Below are 22,048 nucleotides of genomic sequence, written 5' to 3'. Positions count from 1 at the left end.
AATTGGTTAAACAGTTTTTGAGAGCGTATTTCTCAACCGATTGCGACAAGCTTGGACTCGTTGGAAAGGCCTTGCAATTCCTAAAGAGTTTAAATGGGTTTTAACCGTTAGTGAGCTGGTTATTAATTTTTATCAGAAAAACTACGAAAGTCTTGACTTCGCAAAAAACTTTAAGCAAAAACTCCTTATAAATTATTTTTCTGGAATCTGTTGTCACAGTGTTGAGATGGTTGAGACTGGGAGATCCGACTCTGATCCATGGGGAGCAGAGTTTGTGTTTAGCTCTGTGTGATTTTGCGAGTGAGCTGTGAACTGTGTCTGACTGGTGAATCTGAGATTACATCCCGCACGCAGTCCATAGACCCACAAATCGATAACGTTTTTAATTGTAAATATTAGGATTATTTTCTCTCTCTCCCCAATTTTATATGATTATTATTTACTTGTACGTTAAAATGAGATGTCGTCTCGAGGAGTCACTTCAGTTTGTCTCCTGCATTCGAATCGGACACTTTACAAATTGTCTCGCCAAAAGTGCCTGGACATTTTTTTGTTTTTTGTAAAATTAATTTAAAAATAAGTGTGTTGAATAAAGTTTATTGTGCCAAAGTGAATTAACAATGATTTTGTGATTTTGTTGAGTGTTTTACAATTAATTCCGAAAGTTTAAGAAAAGGAATAAATAAATTGGAAAGTGAAGATTTTACTGGGGAATTCATCATGCCGAATACGAACGTTGAGAATTTATTTGGATCTTGGATGGCAAGGAATGAGGGACGTGCTGGATCTTCCAGTCCTAAATATACCCCATTCAATTCTCGTCACAATTCACCGGTTTCACTGCCCTCATCACCAATTTCCACATCACCCTTGTCCACGTCTCCACCGTCTACGTTGAGGCGTAGCTACTCGAGTACTTTTACTTTGATTCCTGAAGATCGGGCAGTTGATGAGCCTATAATGATTCAGCAGGGAAATTATCGAACAGATTCCCATGGATTGTTCTTCAGGCTTTTGCTGTGGTGGCCAATTTTTCTGCTGAAACTCTTCCAGTTGGTCTTTAGGAAGGTGTCGGGTTTTGTGTGGAATCCTTTTCGCATAGCAGCACCGACTTTCTGGATATCAGCAGGATTGTGGATTTTTTGGAAGTTTGTTGGGTTTCCATTGGCTCTGTTTAAGTGGATTTTGATTCGTCTGCATACGCCATCGGCAGAGAGAAATCGCCGGAAGAGGACGGTGCTGATTAGTGGAGGCAGTACCATTCAGACACTGCATCTGGCCAGGAATTTCTACACTGCTGGCTCGAGAGTTGTGGTATTTGAGTTTGAGGGACTCTTTGGGCTGGCCAGATTCTCAACGGCAGTCAGTAAATTTTACACAGTGCCGTGTCCAGCTCCAGATTCAGCCCATGAATACGTGGCAGCTCTGTGTGAGATTGTGGAGAAGGAGAAGCCATCTTTCTACATTCCAACTTCTGCCACGAGTGCTGCACACTATGATGCTCTGGCTAAGCCTCATCTTGAGCTCCTGGGATGTCTGTCCTTCATCCCAGGTGCTCAGGAAGTTTCAGTGTTGGATGATATAATGGAATTGATGGTGAAGTGTCGATCAAATGGAATTGCCTTGCCGCCACATAGGATTGTCCAGAGCAAAGAGGATCTCTTCAGGCTGTATGACATTGGATGGTTGTCAGGATTCAGGAATATTATAATATCAGCTGGACCAATGGGAATTCTCGAACGCAATAAATTCATTTTGCCCAGCAACAGACGTGATTTGAGACTGACTTATGAGATCAGCGAACAACGCCCATGGATGGTTATTAGAGATCTTCCAGGATCTCACTATATCACCTGCACTACAATCAAAGAGTCCAGAGTTGTGGCCAATGTGACGTGCCTGGTGAATTCTGATACGAAAAGTCTCGTGCCTGAGTGCAATGAAGAGGTGGAAAAATGGCTGAAGGATTTCTTCAATAAGATCCGCTTCCAGCGTCCAATCAATGCTCACGTGAGCTTCAGACTGGTCAAGTGTGATCTCAGTGGAAATCTTTTGCCCATGGGAACAAGAGTTGGAGTATCTCTGCCCTATATCTGCTACACTGGTGTTCATCCTCGGGTTCTGTGGAAGCCCTGCCCACATTTTTCCCGGCAGAATTCTGGTCCTCTTGTCCAGGAGGGTGGAAGGTACTGGATGCATGAAGCTGTCCTCAATACTCTTCGTCATCCTTCGGTGGATGCTGTTGGGAAGCTGATTGGAACGGTTCTCGATAAAAGGGAAGCTCTATTTGTCTTCTGGGATCCACTTCCTTACTGCGCCTACTATCACTTCCAGCTGCCCTTCAATTCCGTCAAGCAATTCCTGCAGAAGAGGCAAGCTTCGCGCCACACAGCAACTACAATGACGGCACCAGTTCATTAACCATCTTCATTTTTTTTTCTTACTGAAATCCCTCGTGAGAGATTAATTTTTTTTTGAGTGTATTGTGATTCTCTTAAGCATTCCCTTCCCTCTTGTACACTAATCTCAATCTAAGCACTGTTGATGAAGTGATGTGAAAAAATTTGCAAGGAGGATTTATGTTTTATAATTGATTCACTGAGAGAAATCCGAAAAAGTTAAAATAACATTCCGGAAATGTTAATTTTACCCTGCATTATTGATCCGAAATCGGTGTAAATATTGCCCTTTTTAGGTGTATTGGGGGTAAAAGTTACCCTTTTTCATGTTAATTTTACCCTTAAAAAGGTGTAAAATTAACATTAAAAAATGTTGATATATTTTTACACCTTAAAATGTTAAAGTTACGAGTAAAAAAAAGTTAATCGCACACTTTTTTTTTCTCAGTGTTCGAAAAATGTCTGTTAAGCAGACTAACTGTGTTATCACACTTGCAACTTTAAAATTTTAATATGATTGACATTAATTGTCGCTGGTGAGAGTCCAAAGGTGTAATTTGTGTGTTTCATAAATTTTATATTCAAAATTTTATCTATGTGTATCCTTACTCATTACACAAAAACTGAATCTTTGTGTTACCTTTCTCATTATACAAAAAAAAAATTCTTGGGTAACTTTGCTCATTACACAGAAAATGTTTCTTGTGTAATTTTGCTCTTGGCACAAAACATGTTTCTTGTGTGACCTTTCTCATTACACAAAAATGTATCTTGTGTATCCTTGCTCTTTGCACAAAAAAATATATATCTTTGTGTATCCTTGTTCTTTATGCAAAAAATGTGTTCTGTGTTACCTTTCTCATTATACAAAAAAATGATCCTTGTGTAACTTTGCTCATTACACAAAAAGGTGTCTTCTGTAATTTTGCTTATTATACAAAATTATACCTTGCTCTTTATACAAAAAACATTTTTGTGTGACTTTACTTATTACATAAAAATGTATCTTGTGTATCCTTGCTCTTTACACAAAAATTGTATCCTGTGTAATTTTGCTCATTACACAAAAGGGATTTAAAAAAAAAATTGTAAATATTTGTCAATTAATTCTAAATAATTCCTCCTTGGAGAACTTTAAATATTGATGATGAAACTCTATAATATTAAAGCAACTCAGTGGACTTGGGACTTATTTTTTATAAATATTAATCTAAGGCAATGCAAAAAAAATTCCAACATGTTGCAAAATATGACACTTCCCTTAAGAAATATCAATTGATTTTTAGGTTATTTAGTAAGTAAAAGCTATAATAGAATTATGTAACTCAGAAGTACAATTAATCATGGACAATATTAGTGTGTAAATATTATGTTTTTTTTTCGTGGTGGAATTGGTGTAATTTCCTTTCCACACGAGATTGATAACTTTCAACAATACTCTTATTGAACTTCTGTATAGCAAGAGATAAAAGATGACTTGGTTTTTGCCTTCAATATACTCTCTTGATTGTGTGTTAATTTTATTCATTAATTTTTTAATGATAAAGTTGGAAAGATGTAAAAACAGTTCAAAGTTTATACCTCTAATGATATTTTTATTGAATATTGTTTTGATTCAGTCTCTTTAGAATTATTTTTGTGACTTTTATGATATTATAATATGTGTTTGAATGAAATTCACTTTTTGAATGAAGTATTGGCGCAGACAACAAAAAATTATTATTGCTTGAACTCTGTATAGAAAAAATATAATCGTTATGTTATTTATTTGTATGTGCAATTTTATTATTACACTTTTGTTTCTACTGATATTTGAAATCTACTTACAGTGTGACATAAAAGTTTCTATATCATGAATAACGATAAGAAATTGAACGAATTCCAATAGACTGACTTTATTAGGAAAATCTTTAATTTATTCCACATGGGAGTAAATTCTAATTTAATAATTATTCATATGGATTTAATTATTTAATTCCACAAAATCTTTGAGTTATGCACTACGTTTTCTGATTGGCTGGAGCTTAAAAGCTCTTAAAAGCTCTTACAAGCTCCAGCCAATCAGAATAAGCGATGGAACTAAAATATTTTATGGAATAAATTTTTACATTCCTTATGCATAATACTCTAAACTTTTTTATCACACTGTAAAAAAATATTGTGAAAGGGATTGGAGATTTATGAATGAACTAAAATAATATGAGATATGTGAATATTTTGATAAAAATACCTGTAGTAGATATAAATATATTTTAAAAACAAATATCATGCAAGCACTTATTTAAAGAAGAAATACAATTAACAAACTTATTTATTTTAGAATGCTATATATTACAAAATTTACTATTACTTAAAATGGTGCTATAAATTAAATTTAAGCTATTTAATAACATTATGCAACGATTTTGAATTCTTTTTGTGGTTTAGGGGTGTCATTCTATCTCTGTTTTTTTGGTTTGGATCAATCATCTTCGAAACAAATCTTATAACAGTGCCCACTGACAGACGCTGAAAATGACAGATATCCGCTTCGTTATTCGAATGGATTTTTTAATTTGTTCAACGTCTCGAAAAGAATTATTAGAATGAAAGTTTTAAATAAGATTAAAAAGACATAATTAGAGAATTCTATGCTATTACACTTCATTTATTAAACGAAAAATTACAGGATAATTCATTTTCATTGCTGAACACACATGCATACATAACCTCAAAATTATTTTAAATACAACCGTCGAGAACTCGTCCAGATTAAGCCGATACGGGTTAGAGAACGAGCTCTGCAATTTGGTTTTTTGATCTTTAGCGCCCGCAATTTTGGCAAAACTGTTTTGTCGTTTTTTCAGTACTTTTGTAATTATAGCTCTGATTCTACTAAACCGATTTTATTCTTCATAAAAGAGAAGTTGAAGGTCTTTAAATGTGAATTCTCTAGAACTTGAGAAGTTTTAAAAATAAACACCATAGGCGCTGAGGTCGCATTTAAATAAAGAAATTTTGTAATCCAAAATTCATTTTTCCACACAGAAAAACACATTTGGTAAAATTGTTCGTAAATGTTTGTGAAATTCTACTGGGAACTTACAAAATACTCGTAAATAAAAAGAGTGTGTTGTAAGTTTACGAAATAAATAAAAAATGGTTTTGCTGCAGATAGGTAAGGGTTCACTGAAAACCCCATGTCAATGTCTCTTACCGTTTGGCCTTCGAAAAAAAAAAACGGACAAACACTCGAAAAAATACACAAAAAATGGGGAATGCACAGAAAAAAAATATCGTGAAAATGTTTGTAAATGTTTGTGACTTCCTACTGTGAACTTACAAAATGTTCGTAAACCTATAACCTTCTGAAAAAATCCTAAAAGTTTGTACTTTTTCACAAACATTGTTCTTAGCGTGATCATTTGACGAGTATTTTTTATACTTTTACAAACATTTGTTCGTAAATGTTCGTAAACACACAAAAAATGTTCGTAAATTTTATCTTTGTTTGTCTGGCAAAAATTTACAAACAAATGACAAAATTTTACGAACATTTACGAACAAATGTTTGCGAAAAATTACAGACTTTTACGAACTTGTTTGTTGGTTACACGTTTTATCAGTATTTCGTAAGTCTCCAGTAGAAATTCACGGACAGTTACGAATAATTCTACATTTTTTTTCTGTAAAAGAACAAAAACTCCTTGTTAATTGATTATGTCACGAACAAAGCTTTTTAAAAAAGTACAAATTTACAAGCGATTTACAAGCGCTTTGAAAGTCCCAAATGGGAGATCACAAACATTTACGAACATTTTTAATTTATTTTTTTCCGTGCATTCTCCATTTGCGTATTTTTCTCGAGTATTGTACGTCTGTTCAAAGACCAAACGGTAAGAGATATCGACTTATGGTTTTCAGTTAACCTCTCTCTATTTCCTTGAAAAACATATTTTTCGTTTATTTCAGAAACTGCTAACAGAATCTTGTCATAGTTCAAAACTTGTCTAATTTGTCAGAGGTTCAGAGGCTAAACGGTAACAGATACCGACTTCTCGTATTCGCTGACCCCTCCCCCACCATTTTCTTCTAATTTAGTTTATTTTGTATCTGATTGAACCAAATCAACAATAAAAAACCATCATGAAATCCCAAATTGAAATTCATCGTTGCATAGTGTAATATTTTGTGAAGATAATGAAGAAGATTTTTTCGTATATTTTATGCGGAATATGATTAATAATAAGACACTATCGATGTAAGTTGTTCATTTATTTTTTTGGCTTAAAAGAAAATATCCTCTCGTAAATGTTTCTATCTGTATACTTCCTCGAAGCCATGATAATCCATAAAATATGTACATGGGAAAACAAACTGAAATAATAAACGGCGAAAAAGGAGGTTTTGCTTTTGATTTATATCAAGCGATAGTTTGCGTGCACTTACTTACCTAATATATAGCGATAAAGTCAAGCAAAAATTTCCTCACATTCCTCACTATCACCATCCTTATAAAATATATATTGATTGACTATTCGGATGTGGTTTTTTTGGGGTAGGAAGTTTTGGTGGAGCTGGAGGAGTAGGTTATGGGGATTTGAGGCACTTCTAGAACTTGAATTTTGTTGTGGTATATATATTTATTATATTGGTAATTTGCGACATGTGAGCCTATCTTTAGAGCAATGATTTTCTTTTTTTGTACTTTTGATCAGAAAAAAAATATCACGAATGTTCTCAATTTTATTTTTTCTCAATATAACATTTTTGCATCAATGAACTTTGTCCATGAGATATTGATATTTTTTATGTGTCGACGAGAAGAAAGGCACGTTGTACATATTAAATAGACAAGAAGAGATTCATTGCAATGTGCTTTTTTTTTATAAATAAACATTTCTGTATATGTGAATTATGATTGCAAATTCTCGTTAATAATAAAATTATATTAATAAAATTGTAAATAACCCCAGAAAATTAACCTTCATGCCTCAATATTTGCTGATAAGGCGCTTTAATCACTGTGAGACCTGCACTCTTGGCATTTTTTTTTAATCCTGGCCAATAAATTTTTGCTTGTTTTATTTGTCTGGCTTGCATCAAAATTTGAAAGCCACTGATAAGTCTAGGTCAGCTAACTGTACGCGGGATTCTTAATATTAGGCCAGGATGTCTGCAAATTTAATTTAAAATTGAGGTTAGGAGATATAACGGGCTTGATTTGAGGTTAAGGTGAACATAACCTTAAAGAAATCTACCTAAACTTTGAATGACACAAATTTCGAAACTTTGCGAATTTAAATAAATAATTATTTCAACAAAGTTTTCCGTTTGATAAAAGCAATTTTGCAATATTAACTAACATAAGGGAAGAGCACCAGCGATCGGCAGTGTTCCTCGGATCGTCAGTTCATTACTATGTTGTTGTACCAATTCAAATACGTTTTTTAAAATTATTAGCTACTTGGTACCATTTAAGAATGCACTGCATTAGCTCAGATTTAATTTATAAAACCAATTTTCCGTGAGATACCTGATTAAATTCATGACGATCCGAGGTACAGAGTATATAGTTCCAATTACATCTATTTTTCTTCAATTTATTGTAAAAATTTAAAATTCAGATGCACAGATATAGTTAAATGGATCACTAATATACTAATTAGCATACACAGAAAAAGATATTTTGTAAAAATGTTCGTAAATATTTGGGAATTCCTATGGGGAATTACGAAATGCTCATAAAATATATAACCCACAAACAAGTTCGTAAAAGTTTGTACTTTTTTTCACAATGATTGCTCGTAACATGATCACTTAACGAGGATTTTTTGTACTTTTACAAACATTTGTTCGTAAGTGTTCGTAAAAATTTGCCATTTGTTTGTAAGTTTTTGTTTGCATGACGAACATTTTACGAACAAATGTTTGTTGTCAAGTTATCATGCTATGAACAATATTTGTGAAAAACGTACAAACTTTTACAAACTTGTTTGTGAGTTATACGATTTACGAGCATTTCGCAATTCCCCATAGGAATTCACAAACATTTAACGAATATTTTTACAAAATATGTTTTTCTGTGTACACAAAAATACCAAATAATATTTTAAGGCTTATATTTTCAACTGAATATCGAGCATGTCTCTTAACATTACGATCATAGGTGCTCTTCCCTTACTTTTTTATTATACTTTCTTTATTTTCTAAAGTATCTTAATCTAACCTTAATCTGGGAGTCACAAGAAGTACTTCAACAAAGTTTGAATTCAATCTGACGACATTAAATTTTCCGAGGATTGTATAATTGTAATAGTCGAGATTATTAAGAATGTCGTCGAATATGTAAGAGATAATTCTGTCTGAATCTCAAATAACTCGGGTTTTCGTTTTTGTTTTTTTATGAAAAAAAAAATCTTTTCACAACAAAGTCTCGCCAATTTTTGTGGGATTTTCTACTCAAAAGTTTTATTCAGTTTTCGTGGCTGAAGTAATAGAACTTTTACTTCTTCTGTATTATTTGTAGAAGTCAGGAAAACAAGAAAGTTAATAGCACAGTGTGCAGCACTTACTTTATATCTAATTAAATTCATCACAGCAGAATTTATAATGATTTATTTACGTGTAATTTATGAAAGAAAGAAATATATTTTCTTTTTTTTATTTGATTAGAAATCTCTGCAATGTGTTTGATGAATCAGGTCTAAAGAAAGTTTGTAAATTAATGGTTATGTTACAAAGTGAGGTTAAGTGGGTTAAGTTCATAAATAACCTCAAAAATTTATGCTTCATAGATGTGCCTAACATATTAAATCTAGATCAAATTGACTTTGCGAAGAAAAAAGCACATTTTTATACTCTTTAGGGGTTATTTATCAACATAACCTTATTTTTCAATATATTCTTTTATATATCTATTTTTGATAATTCTTTTTTGTGTGTATAAATACTTATGGCTCAGAGAATACAGCACCACAAATTATTCCCAACTATCAATTTTCATTTCAATGAAAATATCGTGGAATTTTATATGGAATACAAGTGGGAATTTTCTACGGAATACACGAATTTGACAGTTAAAGGTTTTATTGCAAATTGGGGTTATGTTGATAGATAACCTCAAAAATGTATGCTTCATCATGGATATGCATACCATATTTAATTTAGAATCTGGTGTAATTGGCAAAGAAGCATATTTTATGCTGTTTATAGGTTAGGTAGTTATCAACATAACTCCACTTTTTGATATTATATTTTATTTTCTATTTTCATTCTTGTTTTTGAGCATGATTGTTTAATGCTTCAGAAAGTACAGCTCTGCAGAAATTTCCTATTGCCAATTTTCATTTAATTTAAAATGTCGTGCAATTTTATATGGAATACGTATCCCAAGAAGCAAAATAGCTGCCTTATAGAACCAAGTATTAAACAAGTCTTTTAGTGCACTTTTAAAGGACTTAAAGTGAGAATTTTCTGTAGAAATTCCTATAGGAGCTCTTAAGATCCTTAACAGTGCGCCACTTTACTTATAGTAATCTCAATGATGGGACCAAGAGCGTTATGAGCAAATAATAAGATTTTTGGTTCTATAGTGACTTACTTAAGGAATTCTACAACACTATATTAAGAAAAAATTGTTTCTTGGGGTCATTTCCTGTGGTATATCTGAATTTTCCATTAGAATTCTTGTGCAAATGCGTTGTGTGTCGGTATTGTTAATCAGAAAAAGTTTTAATGATTCAAAACTTTTTATTAAATTTTTCTCGTGATAAATTGGCTATTTAAAACGATTTTTTAGGTTATTTAAATATTATTTTATACAATTAATTAAAAGTAAATAATTTTAATATAAATTACGCCGTAATTATTACGTCATTATCAAGTGTTATAGGCCACTCTGTGTCTCCAAAATGCCATTTAAAACTTTTAAAGTTTCAGCTAATCTTGTCTACTAGAATTTTTACTATTAGCACTAAAGTTTGAAGCTCAGTGAAGAGTGTAAGTTTTCATGCAATATTCTCCTCTACAAAAGCCAGTATAATTCAATGAAGTGTGATACTATATATAGATATATTAGATATTCAGTCACCTTTTAGGGAAATAGCATGCAAAGGGAAAATATTTCTTTCTCTCGATGAAATCAGAATATATTATATATACACAGGACATTCCATTGTGCAAAAAAGATGAGTTCATTTTAGGCTTTTATTGCATTTATAAAAATTTTTCTAAGTCATTTAGCATATGATTTGTGACGCTTTTTGCATTGCGAGAATCTCTGGGTTATTATTAGAAGCATAAACAAATGCGGAACATAGCAAAAAAAAAAATCATGGAATTTTGGGTGATTCTGATAGCGAGTCGGTTGTGTAATCCGTTCCCTCCCTCGCCATTCAATGTTAAAGTTCAGCCAACGATCAAAGTGCAAAAGCAGTTTTGCCTTCGTGATTTTCTCTGGGTTGTTCTCAGGGCAAAAATGGAAGATGAGTGATCCGTTATGGAGGAAAAGCTGCAACAAGGAAGGAATTTATGGTGTGGGAGATCAGAGTTCAGCACTGGTATTCATGTGGATGATCCATGCTTAAATTTTGCACTGATAGGGTTACTAGGAGAAGAGCAATTTAATATTAATTTTTGTTGTAGATTATTTAAAATAAAAATGTGGGAGGGAAAAATATTAAATTATGAATTATAGACAAAACATTGAGCCTATTTCGATAAGGACACAGAAGAAAAAATTTAGTAGAATCTATTAAACATTATGCACTTTGACTAACTTTGACTGAAAAATGTTTTAGTGCCACGCCCTTTCTCTAGTCCTGCCCCTTTCCTTGCTACAATGTACCAGTCCAAAGAAAAAAATACACACTTCCACGCCCCTTCGTAAGCCACGCGCAGTTTTCTGTATTATCTCAAATGCAAACAAAGGAATAAAAATAGCTGCCTTATAGAACCAAGTATTAAACAAATCTTTTAGTGCACTTTTAAAAAACTTAAAGTGAGAATTTTCTGTAGAAATTCCTATAAGACCTCTTAAGATCTTTAAGAGTGCGCCACTTTACTTATAATAATCTCAATGATGGGACCAAGAGCTTTATAAGCAAATAAAAAGATTTTTGGTTCTATAGTGCCTTACTTAAGGAATTCTACAACACTATATTAAGAAAAAATTGTTCCTTGGGATCCTTTTTGTAGCTCTTCTTGCATGTTTCCATTGTACCCATCTCAAGTCACAGATATTTATCCGCTTTTTCGAAAATTAGTTTAAAAAAAAAAAAAACAAAGGAAAATAATGGTTTGCCACGCCCCTTCTGAAGTCCTACCAATTTGTAGAATTTTCCAATCTAAAGCCCCAACATTTTTTCCGTTATTTCGTGAAATTGTTCAAAATGAAGAGGCAGTGATAAAGAAATCGCACAAGATTGTTATAAACACCATATAAACTAAAATGTTAATGTTTGAGAGAAAACTATGTGAAATTTGCACTATAGTAAGGTGCGGTAACCGGATCGTTTTCCGTAGAGTGCTACTTAAACGCTTCTTTTTGGACTGATGAAATTATTTTTTACTTCATCTAAATCCGTAGAATTATTCACTGTTTCATTCAGAAACATAATATAAAAAAAATACCAAAAATATTAAAGAAAGTTTATAAAATTATGATAATACTGAAATAAGTTAGCCTTCACTAAGTGGATCGCCTGCTCGCTAATTGGGTCAAATGGTCTTTTAATTGGATCACTCAATTTTCAAGAATATTCTCGACAATTCTGAAGCCATTCCGTGAGATCTTCAGCAGTAATCACAGCCCTTTCCAATGAAGACTTTGGCTAGGGCATGCTGAACTCTGGAGAAAATTCTTGGATCAAGCATCTCCAGGCTTTCCATCCGTAAAATTGTTTGGAATTTTGAAGGTCTCGCTGATGATTTTGACGCTGTCACACGTTCTTCTTCATGTTTTTTTGTAAGCGTCGTTAGTCTGCCATTGGGGCACTCTTCCGGGTATCTTCCAGACAATTTTTTGTACAATGTCGCCCTTGGTACATCAAATGTTTTGGATGCATAGGTTATTTTAGAACCATCTCGTACACACTTCAAGGCATTCTTTAGATCTTCCCTTAGAATAAGGTTTCTTCTTAGGAATCTTTTGCTTTGTTCCCTTCGGCATCTGAAACAGTAAAACAGTGCTGAACAATGCGATTCCCGAAAAAAAATATTGATTTGCGAAGCGCCCGTTTTAGAGCAAAATATAAACAGCCACAAATTTACTAATTTCATTATAAAATATTATTATTTCATAAAAATCTATTTACTCATCTTGTAGGAGAATTATTACACTTCACTTTTAATTAAACCTTTGGATTTAAAAATCTTTTTTCACAAGGAAAAAAACAATAAATGTTTTTAATCAACCACCTGTCATTAGCGAAAATATCATTACTAGAAAATTTTTAGTGAAGAACCCAGCTGGCACAAGATTAAAATGAGTCGATTACACTCACTTATTTAATGGATAAAAATATTATTTTAGCTTTTTCTCAAAGTTGAATAGTTATATTATGTTATTGCAATGACTATTTTACGGAAAAAAATAAAAATATTATTTAAAGTGGATTTTATCTATTTAGCGTAGTCATAATGATCCACATAGCGAAGTGCCCGGAGTGGCGCATTTGACAGTTTTATTTTTGTATTTTTCTACTTTGAGTGAATATAACTCAATAGTAATTAGAATTTTAGAATTTAATTTAAATTTAGAAGAAGGATTAAAGAATGGAGATGCATTGAAAAAAAAATACATAAAAAGAATGGTATTTAGGGAAACTCCTAAAAGGGGCGTGGCCTAAAACTTATTACAGTAAAGTCTCTCAAATCTGAATCTCTCAAATTCGAACGCCGTTTGGATTCAAAATGTCAATTGTGAGGTTATGTTAGAAAGTTCGTATTCTGAATGAATGAAAATCATATTTAGGTGCTTCTTCCTGAATGTTTACATACATTATTATTGTATAAAATGAAAAGGTAGTATGTTACCACTAAAACTTGCGAGATAGTGCGAGAATTTGATTCAAAGTACAATTTAATCTTACGCAAATTTCGTTATTTTTGAAAAAATCGTTCGCATTTGAGAGGAGAGAAATGTCAAAAATACCCCCCGAGCGTTCGAATTTAGGAGACTCTACTGTAGTTCATTTGATAATTCTTAAACAGTTCTGATGACATTAAAAATCTGTCTGTATTGTGCTCTTATTTTTAGTTATCTCAACTAATTATTTAGTCACTAATACCAGGTTTTTTATTGAGGGGAAAATGTAATGATAATTAGTTCTACTCGGATTTCTGGCGTGAGTTGATTGAATGCCATGACAACTCTTGCAAATAACTGCCAATTCATTTGGTATTCTTTTTTATGTAATATCAGAAAACTAGGTAATCCCTCTAAAAGGAATATTACTCAGCATAAATGAGCATTGGAATGAAATTATAAAGGTGTGAAAAATTCGGGAAATACCTTCAGTTAAGGTGGAACTTCTGACCCAGAGTGTTTAAGAAAAACAAAGTTTTCTTCGTGGAGATTTAAAAAAAAATCATAAAAGTTTTAAAAAATGGAGAATATTGCAAATTGCGAGGATTTTCTTAAGACATTGGAAGCACGAACAAGGCGTGGATTTCATTTTTCAAATACACCAAAAAATTTAAAAATATCCCTAACTCAGGCCACAAGTAAATCCATTAAGTATTATAAACATTTTTCTTAATTTATAGGAAAAAGAAATTGCTTATAAAACTGATTGCATGACAAAAGTTTCAGGAAGTCTTCGTGGTTTAGAGTCTCCTTTTTTTGTGTAGGTAATAATAACAAAATTTATCTTTTCTCTTCCCTCCATCCACATCGCCCTCAATATTTTTCGGTTGGGACGACGATTTTTTTTTCCTTGGATTCTCCTTATACAAAAGTCGCTAAACCCATCCCAATGTCATCGCAATGGGTGGATTATGGAGGAATTTCAAGTAATGGCAATGGGCCTAAAGAAGACACCACAAATATTAGTGCGGTTGCCAGGAGAAACGTTCTAAATGAATCGAATTCAAAGAAACAACACCCACTGTGCTATTTGCAGATTTGCAAACCAACAAAGTCAGTTCCTGTTAAGGTGGTGTGGAATTCGGAGGCATCAGTTAGACAGTCCAAGGGTGTTGGTCCTGGGAGAAGAAAAACTCAATCTTATATCTTAATCTCAACTTATCGTCATCTTAAATTGTCCAACAGTCAAATTTATCTCCACAACAAACTAAATTGTGTGAAAAAGAGTTGTGTTAAATGCCTAACGGCAAATTTTGAAAAATTACATAGTGAAAATTTCCCAGGAAAAATGTCCCGTGTAAGTCTAAATTAATTTTCTTTTGGGCAATAATTTTAGATGGAAAAAAGGGATCGGAAAAAAATCTAGATTAAATTCGTATATTGAACTTCCTAATGGACTCTATACACTAGGGAAATTTATGTCAATATTGAAGCAAATTCCCTCGCTTGTGTAGGAAAAACTGTTCAATATGGACATAAATTTCTCTAGTGTGTAGAGGCCATAAAGCTGTCTAGATACTGTGTGCAATTTATGTCAATAATTGCAGTCAATTTTGCATTATTGAAATTAATCATGGCCTCTGCACACTAGAAGAAGTTTTTGTCAATATTTGGCATATTGAAGGAAATTTTGAAGAAAAAAACTATCAAAGTTTCTTCAATATCTTAAATACTGACAGAAATTTCTCGTAGTATGTAAAGGCCATTACGCTTTAAGGTATCTTCATATTGGAAGAACTTTTCTTCAAAATGAAGCTGTTTAATGGGATTTGCAAAACGCTATATTTTGACAAAAAAATCTCAAAGTGTAAAAGCCATTATGGAATATCGCTAAAAAATATTGACATAATTTTAGAGTATTCAAATAGATTTCTAATCTATTATTTCGTTGTTTTATAGTTATTTCTTTTAACTTTTGAGATCAGCCCTTAATACTTTAAAAGGTGTAGAACTACATTTTGAAGCAAATCATTTGAACTAATGTGGAGGGAAATGTCAAAATTCTATCAAAATGGTTATTTTGACGTAAAATAATCCGAAATGTGCACAAATTTTAAGTCGTAGCTACGGTTGATAGTGAAATTTGTATCAGAACTTTATAAATAACATGATATAAAGGACAATTGTGGAATAAATTCTCAATATAAATTTTATTTGACATTTTCCGACGAATGCATTAAGCAGGGGAGACTGGGACAAAAAGTCACAAAACGGATATTTTATTTTTTATGAGCTACCCAACAAACCTAGAAATTTTTTAATTAGCGCAGTTTTATAGAAAATTTACCGCTCTACAACTTTGTGAAAGTCATTTTCCTCTATTTTCTAAGGAAATACGTTTATCGAGCCGTTTTCTAAAAGGTAATTTTGTGACCGTTTTCAAAAATGCTGGGGCAAATAGTACCAGGCATAGGGCATTATCACATTTTGATTCGCTTCATTAGGGGCTTCCGTAAATTTGAAAAAATACCTAGAGGACATATTTTCATAGAAAATTTATTCATCTACACCTTTGTAAAACACCATTTTCTCTATCTAAACGAGAAAAGCGCTTTTCAAATTATTTTAGAAACAAAAAACACACAGAGAAGACTGCAAATCGTTTGACCAATGCAAACAACAAGCGGCGAGACATGGCAATGACGTTTCTTTTCGCCGTGAGACATCAGAAATTGATTCGGTTTTTGTTACTATTTACCCCAAGTGGTCATTTTTAATACTTACGGGTTACTTCAATGCTTCAATATTTTTCTTATTTTTTTTTTAAATAATTTTTTGTTGTTAAAAATTCAGATTTTTTGCTTAAGAAAGATTTGTTATCGTCTCTTGGGGTTACAATTTTCGAGAAAATGCGAAGAAAAAAGTGAATTTTTTAAGCCAATTTTGCAAGAATCATCCGTGAATCTTCCTGCGGTATTTATGGGATTGAAAGGACTGCTCTAGTATAGGCTTGTTTAAAAACATTTTTGTATTGAATCCTAGTTATTCTGTACCATTATAACAATTTTAGAAAATGTCATGACATTGGTACGTTGTGGCATTAATTCTGAGACATTGTGGGACTCAAATTTAGTGCATTATATGATTGTTTTTTTTTAACATAATGGGATTGACTTTTGCCGTGTGGGATTGAATGTAGAACATAATGGGACCAATGGGACTGGTTTTCTTCCTCATTGTGAAACTGATTTTCATTATATCGCGACAACAATATTAATATTAACATTGTGGTATTAATATTTTAGAAAATGAATTTCTCAATATCAATCCCAAAATGTATTAAAATTGAATACCACATTTTCTGAAAATGCTCTTAAGTCCTCCGGAATTAATACCCCATTTTCTCAAAATCATTTCCGGAATTTCATTAGCTTGGTCACTGGGTTATAAATCGATAATAAATAGGTTTGGGATTGAAATCGTGGCATTGATTTCAATACCACATGGTATTGGAAAGAAATGCATGGTACTTGGAAAGAGAAACGTGAAATGTGTCAAAATATTGAGGCATTGCCCTCGGTCAATAAAAAATGCTGACTTGAGAAAATTAAAATTAATTTGGCCACTCACAGTTCAAGAATATGATAATAACAATGCATTTCAATGTTTTTATTGACACAATTTGTACAATGTGTAGACAGCTTAATTCTCCCAAGTCCTACATGAAATTTCCCAAACGGGGAAACTCCATTTTCCAGACATTCTTATTTGGTCGATTACTATATTTTCTATCTAATCCCTCTCTATATATCTCCTCTCTCCCATAAAATATATAAATTGAATATAGACTATAATATGTAAATAATATCACAAGTGCAGTATATAAAACAATATATTTTTGGCTTTTGGGGAAAATAGAAAATAAACCTGAAAGCGTGTGTGTCCTTAATTTTCCAAGCACCAAGTCCATATTGAGCATTTATTTAATAACATGCTAAAATGCTGCAAAAACAATAATTACTGATGATATGAACTGATTACGATGGTGCATTTGCATGGTTTTAGCAAAGATAGCACAAATTTTCACATTTTGCAAATATTTTTGTTTGCATGCTATTAGCCTCGAGTTGGTAAACTATTTTCTTACTTTTCACCGCAGAGTCCAATTAGAGAAAATTGATTTAACTGGTGAAGTTTGATGTATTGCTGAATTGTGGCCTATAGTGTTCGTATTGATGGGTGTCTTATCACCATAATTCACTACGTTTAGTTCTCAAACTGCAGCGTTAAATGAGGGATGGGGATTATGTAATGGTTTTCCAGAGAGATTTCAGTTTAGACGTTCAGGAAATTTAATGATAAAGTTTTGTGTTTGATTGTGAAATTATGGATTTTTTGGTAAAAGAACATTAAAAGTAAGCATAAATTATCTCAAATTTATCTTTCAAATTCAAACATTTTAAGGTTAGAACTTACATGTCTCACTTATTGAACTCTGTTGGTTTGAAGGTTATGTTTAATATAACCTCACATTGAAATATCATGTTCTTAGATAAATATTAATTTCAATATTTCTAATGCTCTTCTAAAGGAAGTTACTTTGAAATTAGGATTATGGTAAAGGTAACCTAAAATAATATAACCTCAAAACATTTTAATTTAAACGCTCTTGCAGGAAATAAACAAAACATTAAGATGATTTGTTTTGGTTAAAGTTCGTATTTAGTGTACTTTATGATATGAAATGTGTTACATTTGCGTACAATTTTTGTCTGTTTCAATCAAATTAAATTTAGGCCAATTTAGGCTGAGTTTGGTTGCATCCATAACTTAAACATCCTAAGTACTGTTTCGTTCATTTTTTTTATAAGCTTCAATCACTATAAAGCCAAAAATATGTAATTTTGAAAAGCCTCAAACAGTATAAAGGAATATTAGAATAATTATTGTAGATTTATCATTTACGAGTCACTGAAAATCAGAATCATCAAAAAAATCTTTCGTTAAAATTCAATTTATCATCAAAATAATCGTCTATTTTGATCGTCTCAAATCGTACATATTTGGCAGTTCTATAAAATCTTTTACTTTACAAAAAATGTGTGAATTTTAGCTTAAGATTACTGGAACATTTCTTCGTTAAGTTTTTATCAAGAACATTTTGTTTTAAATATGCAACTATTTGTAAATACTAAGAGCACAAAATTGTATAAATTATTATTCCATAAATCTTTCGTTAAAATTCAATCGACTTGTTCAGTTTGACAGTGTCAAACATTACCCTTTTGAGAGTGATTTAAAATATGATTAAGTTTTTCCAAAAAATCGAAAGGTAATGTTAATTAGACTCTTTATAAATGTTTGAAAAATGAGGATCACACTTAATAATCTTTCGTTAATATTCAATCAACTCGTTGAGATTGACAGTATCAAACTACTCTTTTGACAGTGATTTAAAATCCTTATAGCTAACGGCTGCGGCATTTTACCACTAATAAAGCTCGTAGAGTTCCCTGGATTTTACCGCTCAAAATCCGGGTGGGCTTCCAATGAGGAATTTTACGCTAAATTTCCTTTTAGTGTTCCATGGACGTTTGCGGAACTCTGTACAGGACTGTCTAATAAGAAATCTCCGCGAGTTTCCATGGACTTTTCCAACGAATATTTCCATGTTTTTTTTCTATGGATCATAAGCAGAATAATCGGCAGTCAGCTCTTTAAAAAAAAATCGGAAAATCCTATTTATTTCCACGAAATTTTCCGCGGAATTTTCCATGCAACGGCCATAAGGGCTTCCGTGGTTTATTATTACGGAAATCCGAGATTTTTCCAGTGTTTTTTTAATGTCGTGGGATTTTCAAGGAAAATTTCTACAAAAAAAACATTAACAAAAATAGGAAGATCAGTATAAATTGGCAGCTTGGAACTTGGAGAGTTTATCTATCAGACAAACACTCAGTTGTTCTGCTTTTGAATTTTAGCTTTTACTTCCATGGAGTTTTGACAAGAAAAATATCGGAAAATATACTTGGAATATTCAATGGAAATTTTGTTTCAATTTCCAGGGAATGTTCTCAAATATATTATCGGAAAATTAACGAAAGAAAGATAATAATTCTGCGGAACTCTACGCAGCATATTAGCGTATTTTTCCTTGGAGGTTCATGCGGAAAAATAGCAGAAAAATTCCACGGGTTCTTCTAATAAAGTTAAACTTTGCAGCCGATCGGCTATAGGGATGATTTAGTGATTCCAAAAGTCCGACAATGTTATTTCTGGAACTCTTTAAATTTATAAAGCAGTGTTAAAAGTGATTACAGTTAGAATATGTATAAATGTTTGAAAAATAAGGATCGCCCTTGAAAATCTTTCGTTAAAATTCAAATTATCGTCAAATTAGTTGTCGAATTTGGTAGTCTCAAATCGTACATATTTGACACTTATCTAAAATTTTTTGCTTTATGGAAATTTATGTGAATTATTCGTTAAGAATATTTGACATTTCTTCGTAAAGTTTTGTCCCAAAAATCTTTCGTTAAAGTTTAAATGTTAATTAAAAATGTCAAAAATCCGAATACTTTTCCTTAGTTTTCTGGAAAATGTTATTTCTCGAACTCTTGAAATTGTTAAAGCAATGGTGAAGATTACTACAGCCAGATAATTTACAATTTATTGAAAAAAATTAGGATCACCCTTGAAAATATGTCCTTAAAATTTAAATTATCGTCAAATTAATTGTCAAATTTGATTGTTTCAAATCGTACATATTTAACACTTATCTATTTTTTTGCTTTATGGAAATTTGCGTTAATTATACGATGAGAATATTTGACATTTCTTCGTTAAGTTGTGTCCCACAAATCTTTCGTTAAAGTTCAAATGTCAAAAATCCGTATACTTTTCGTTCAGTTTTCCTGAAAATGCTGTTTCTAGACCTCTTGAAATTGTTAAAGCAATGGTAAAGATTACTACAGCCAGGTAATTTATAGTTTTTTGACAAACTGAAGATCACCCTTTAAAATCTTTCGTTAAAATTCAAATTTTCGTCGATTTTTATTGCCGAATAATGGCTTACCTTGAAATTTAACCAAATTAAAATTCTATTTTTGTAGATTCGAATTTTTGCCTTAACTCTGTGATGTTTAAATACCGTTTATTAATTATTTTGGCCTCTTTTTTTTTGCTGCAAGAGAAAATATGTGCAGTAGTTTGTCTGCTATGCACAATAATTAAATTTTAATCCTTAAAATTTGCAACAATCACGTCTGAAGAAAGTGCTTTCCACAATTTACTGTATGACTACTGATTATAGCTCCACCATTTTGCATATTTTTTCAACAATTTTGAAAGACAACACCATAAACATGTCATTAAGGAATGAAATTTAACAATTTCGAATGTTAGCTCTGTTTGTATGTGGGTAGACTAGAAAAATGCTGGTAATTATTGCACTGAATTACATAAGAAAATCTACACTTTGACCTCGTCAATGTAAATTAATTCTCGCACAAGAGATAATGCGGCTAAAATGATGGAATTTAATTTTTTGGAGACATTTTTTTATTGCTTGAGATAGTGATTATTTTTGCAATTGTCAATCAATAGTTGGATTAGGGTTCTTTTTGCGGAAGAATATTGTTTATTCTTTCACGATTTTGGGAGTTTTCATGGTGCGCGTGTAACTAAACTAGGAAATTTATAAGATATTGCTATTGTTATTTACAATATAAATTGTTTTTTTCCCTTGTATCTCCATTTGAGATCACTGTTTAATAATAAAAATAGCGATAAAAGTCTTCGATGTGACAGAGTTTATCATGCGTGCAAAGACACAGTTATCCTCTATTTTGGGCACATGGGCGAAGGTGCATTTAAATTATATAGCCACAGAGAGGGGTTTTTCTATGAAGGAAAACTTTTCGTGAGGACACGCTTCCCATGCCCCAGAAGGAAGCAAAAATATGGATGTTGAAATAAATAAAGTTTGATGGAAATTGCTTTCGATTTCTTTGCCGAAAATTACAAGTTTTATGCCAGAGTTATAAATAGGATAAATAGGAAGAGTTTTCATAGTTTTTTTTTTGTGTGATTTTCTTTGAATTTACTTTTAAATACTTCAACCAAGAGGAACAAAGTTTTAATAATACTTCATGAAATCAATTTAAATTTGAAATGCTGATTATGAGTAATCATCAAGTGTTTGGTTTTTGAGTGAATTATTACATTGATGACGTTTACACGATAGTTTAAAGTGGAATTTATTTAAATCTAAGAACATATTTGAGAAGTTCAGAACAAGGTTCAGGAGCTAAAAGTAGGTTAACATTGAACATTCTAAATCCTTAATCTTCTTTTTTGTTGAAACTGTTTCCATATTTGCCGATTTTCTGAAACTGTTCCCATATTCGTCATGACTGTTTCTATATTCGCCGTGACTGTTCTCAATCATATTGCTTAGAATATTTCTGTTCTTAAGATAAGAATCTGAAATTGTTTCTTATGCATGCATTTTGTATATAAACGTAGTCATTGATTGTAAAGGTGTCTACACATTGGAGCTGATTTCATCAAGAATTATTTCAAGAATTTTTTAAAGAAAAATTCATATTTTTGAAGGAATTTTTGAAGAAAAATGCCTCCA

The 22,048-nt window shown here is 31.9% G+C and overlaps 2 protein-coding genes across 2 annotated transcripts in view; both read left to right on the top strand.

Annotated features, from left to right (window-relative positions):
- Positions 1 to 339: 339 nt before the first annotated feature.
- On the top strand, positions 340 to 6,917 carry LOC129799876 (uncharacterized). Its single transcript, XM_055844155.1, has one exon. It carries the CDS (start codon positions 721 to 723, stop codon positions 2,419 to 2,421), a length of 1,701 nt encoding a protein of 566 aa, XP_055700130.1. The 5' UTR covers positions 340 to 720; the 3' UTR covers positions 2,422 to 6,917.
- A 7,614-nt stretch (positions 6,918 to 14,531) lies between these two features.
- The window catches only part of LOC129799870 (rootletin), a 40,617-nt gene continuing 33,100 nt past the window's right edge, over positions 14,532 to 22,048 (top strand). The window contains exon 1 of the mRNA XM_055844136.1: positions 14,532 to 14,764. Coding sequence (XP_055700111.1) covers positions 14,756 to 14,764 — 9 coding nt within the window. The 5' untranslated portion in view covers positions 14,532 to 14,755. The remainder of the gene's footprint in view (positions 14,765 to 22,048) is intronic.

This window comes from Phlebotomus papatasi, chromosome 1, assembly GCF_024763615.1.
Source record: "Phlebotomus papatasi isolate M1 chromosome 1, Ppap_2.1, whole genome shotgun sequence".
Lineage (NCBI taxonomy): Eukaryota > Metazoa > Arthropoda > Insecta > Diptera > Psychodidae > Phlebotomus > Phlebotomus papatasi.
This window is presented reverse-complemented; position numbering and strand designations above follow the sequence as displayed.

Bases quoted from the DNA above. Each gene is read 5' to 3' on its own strand.
- LOC129799876 (XM_055844155.1), top strand. From the start codon at position 721: ATGCCGAATACGAACGTTGAGAATTTATTTGGATCTTGGATGGCAAGG.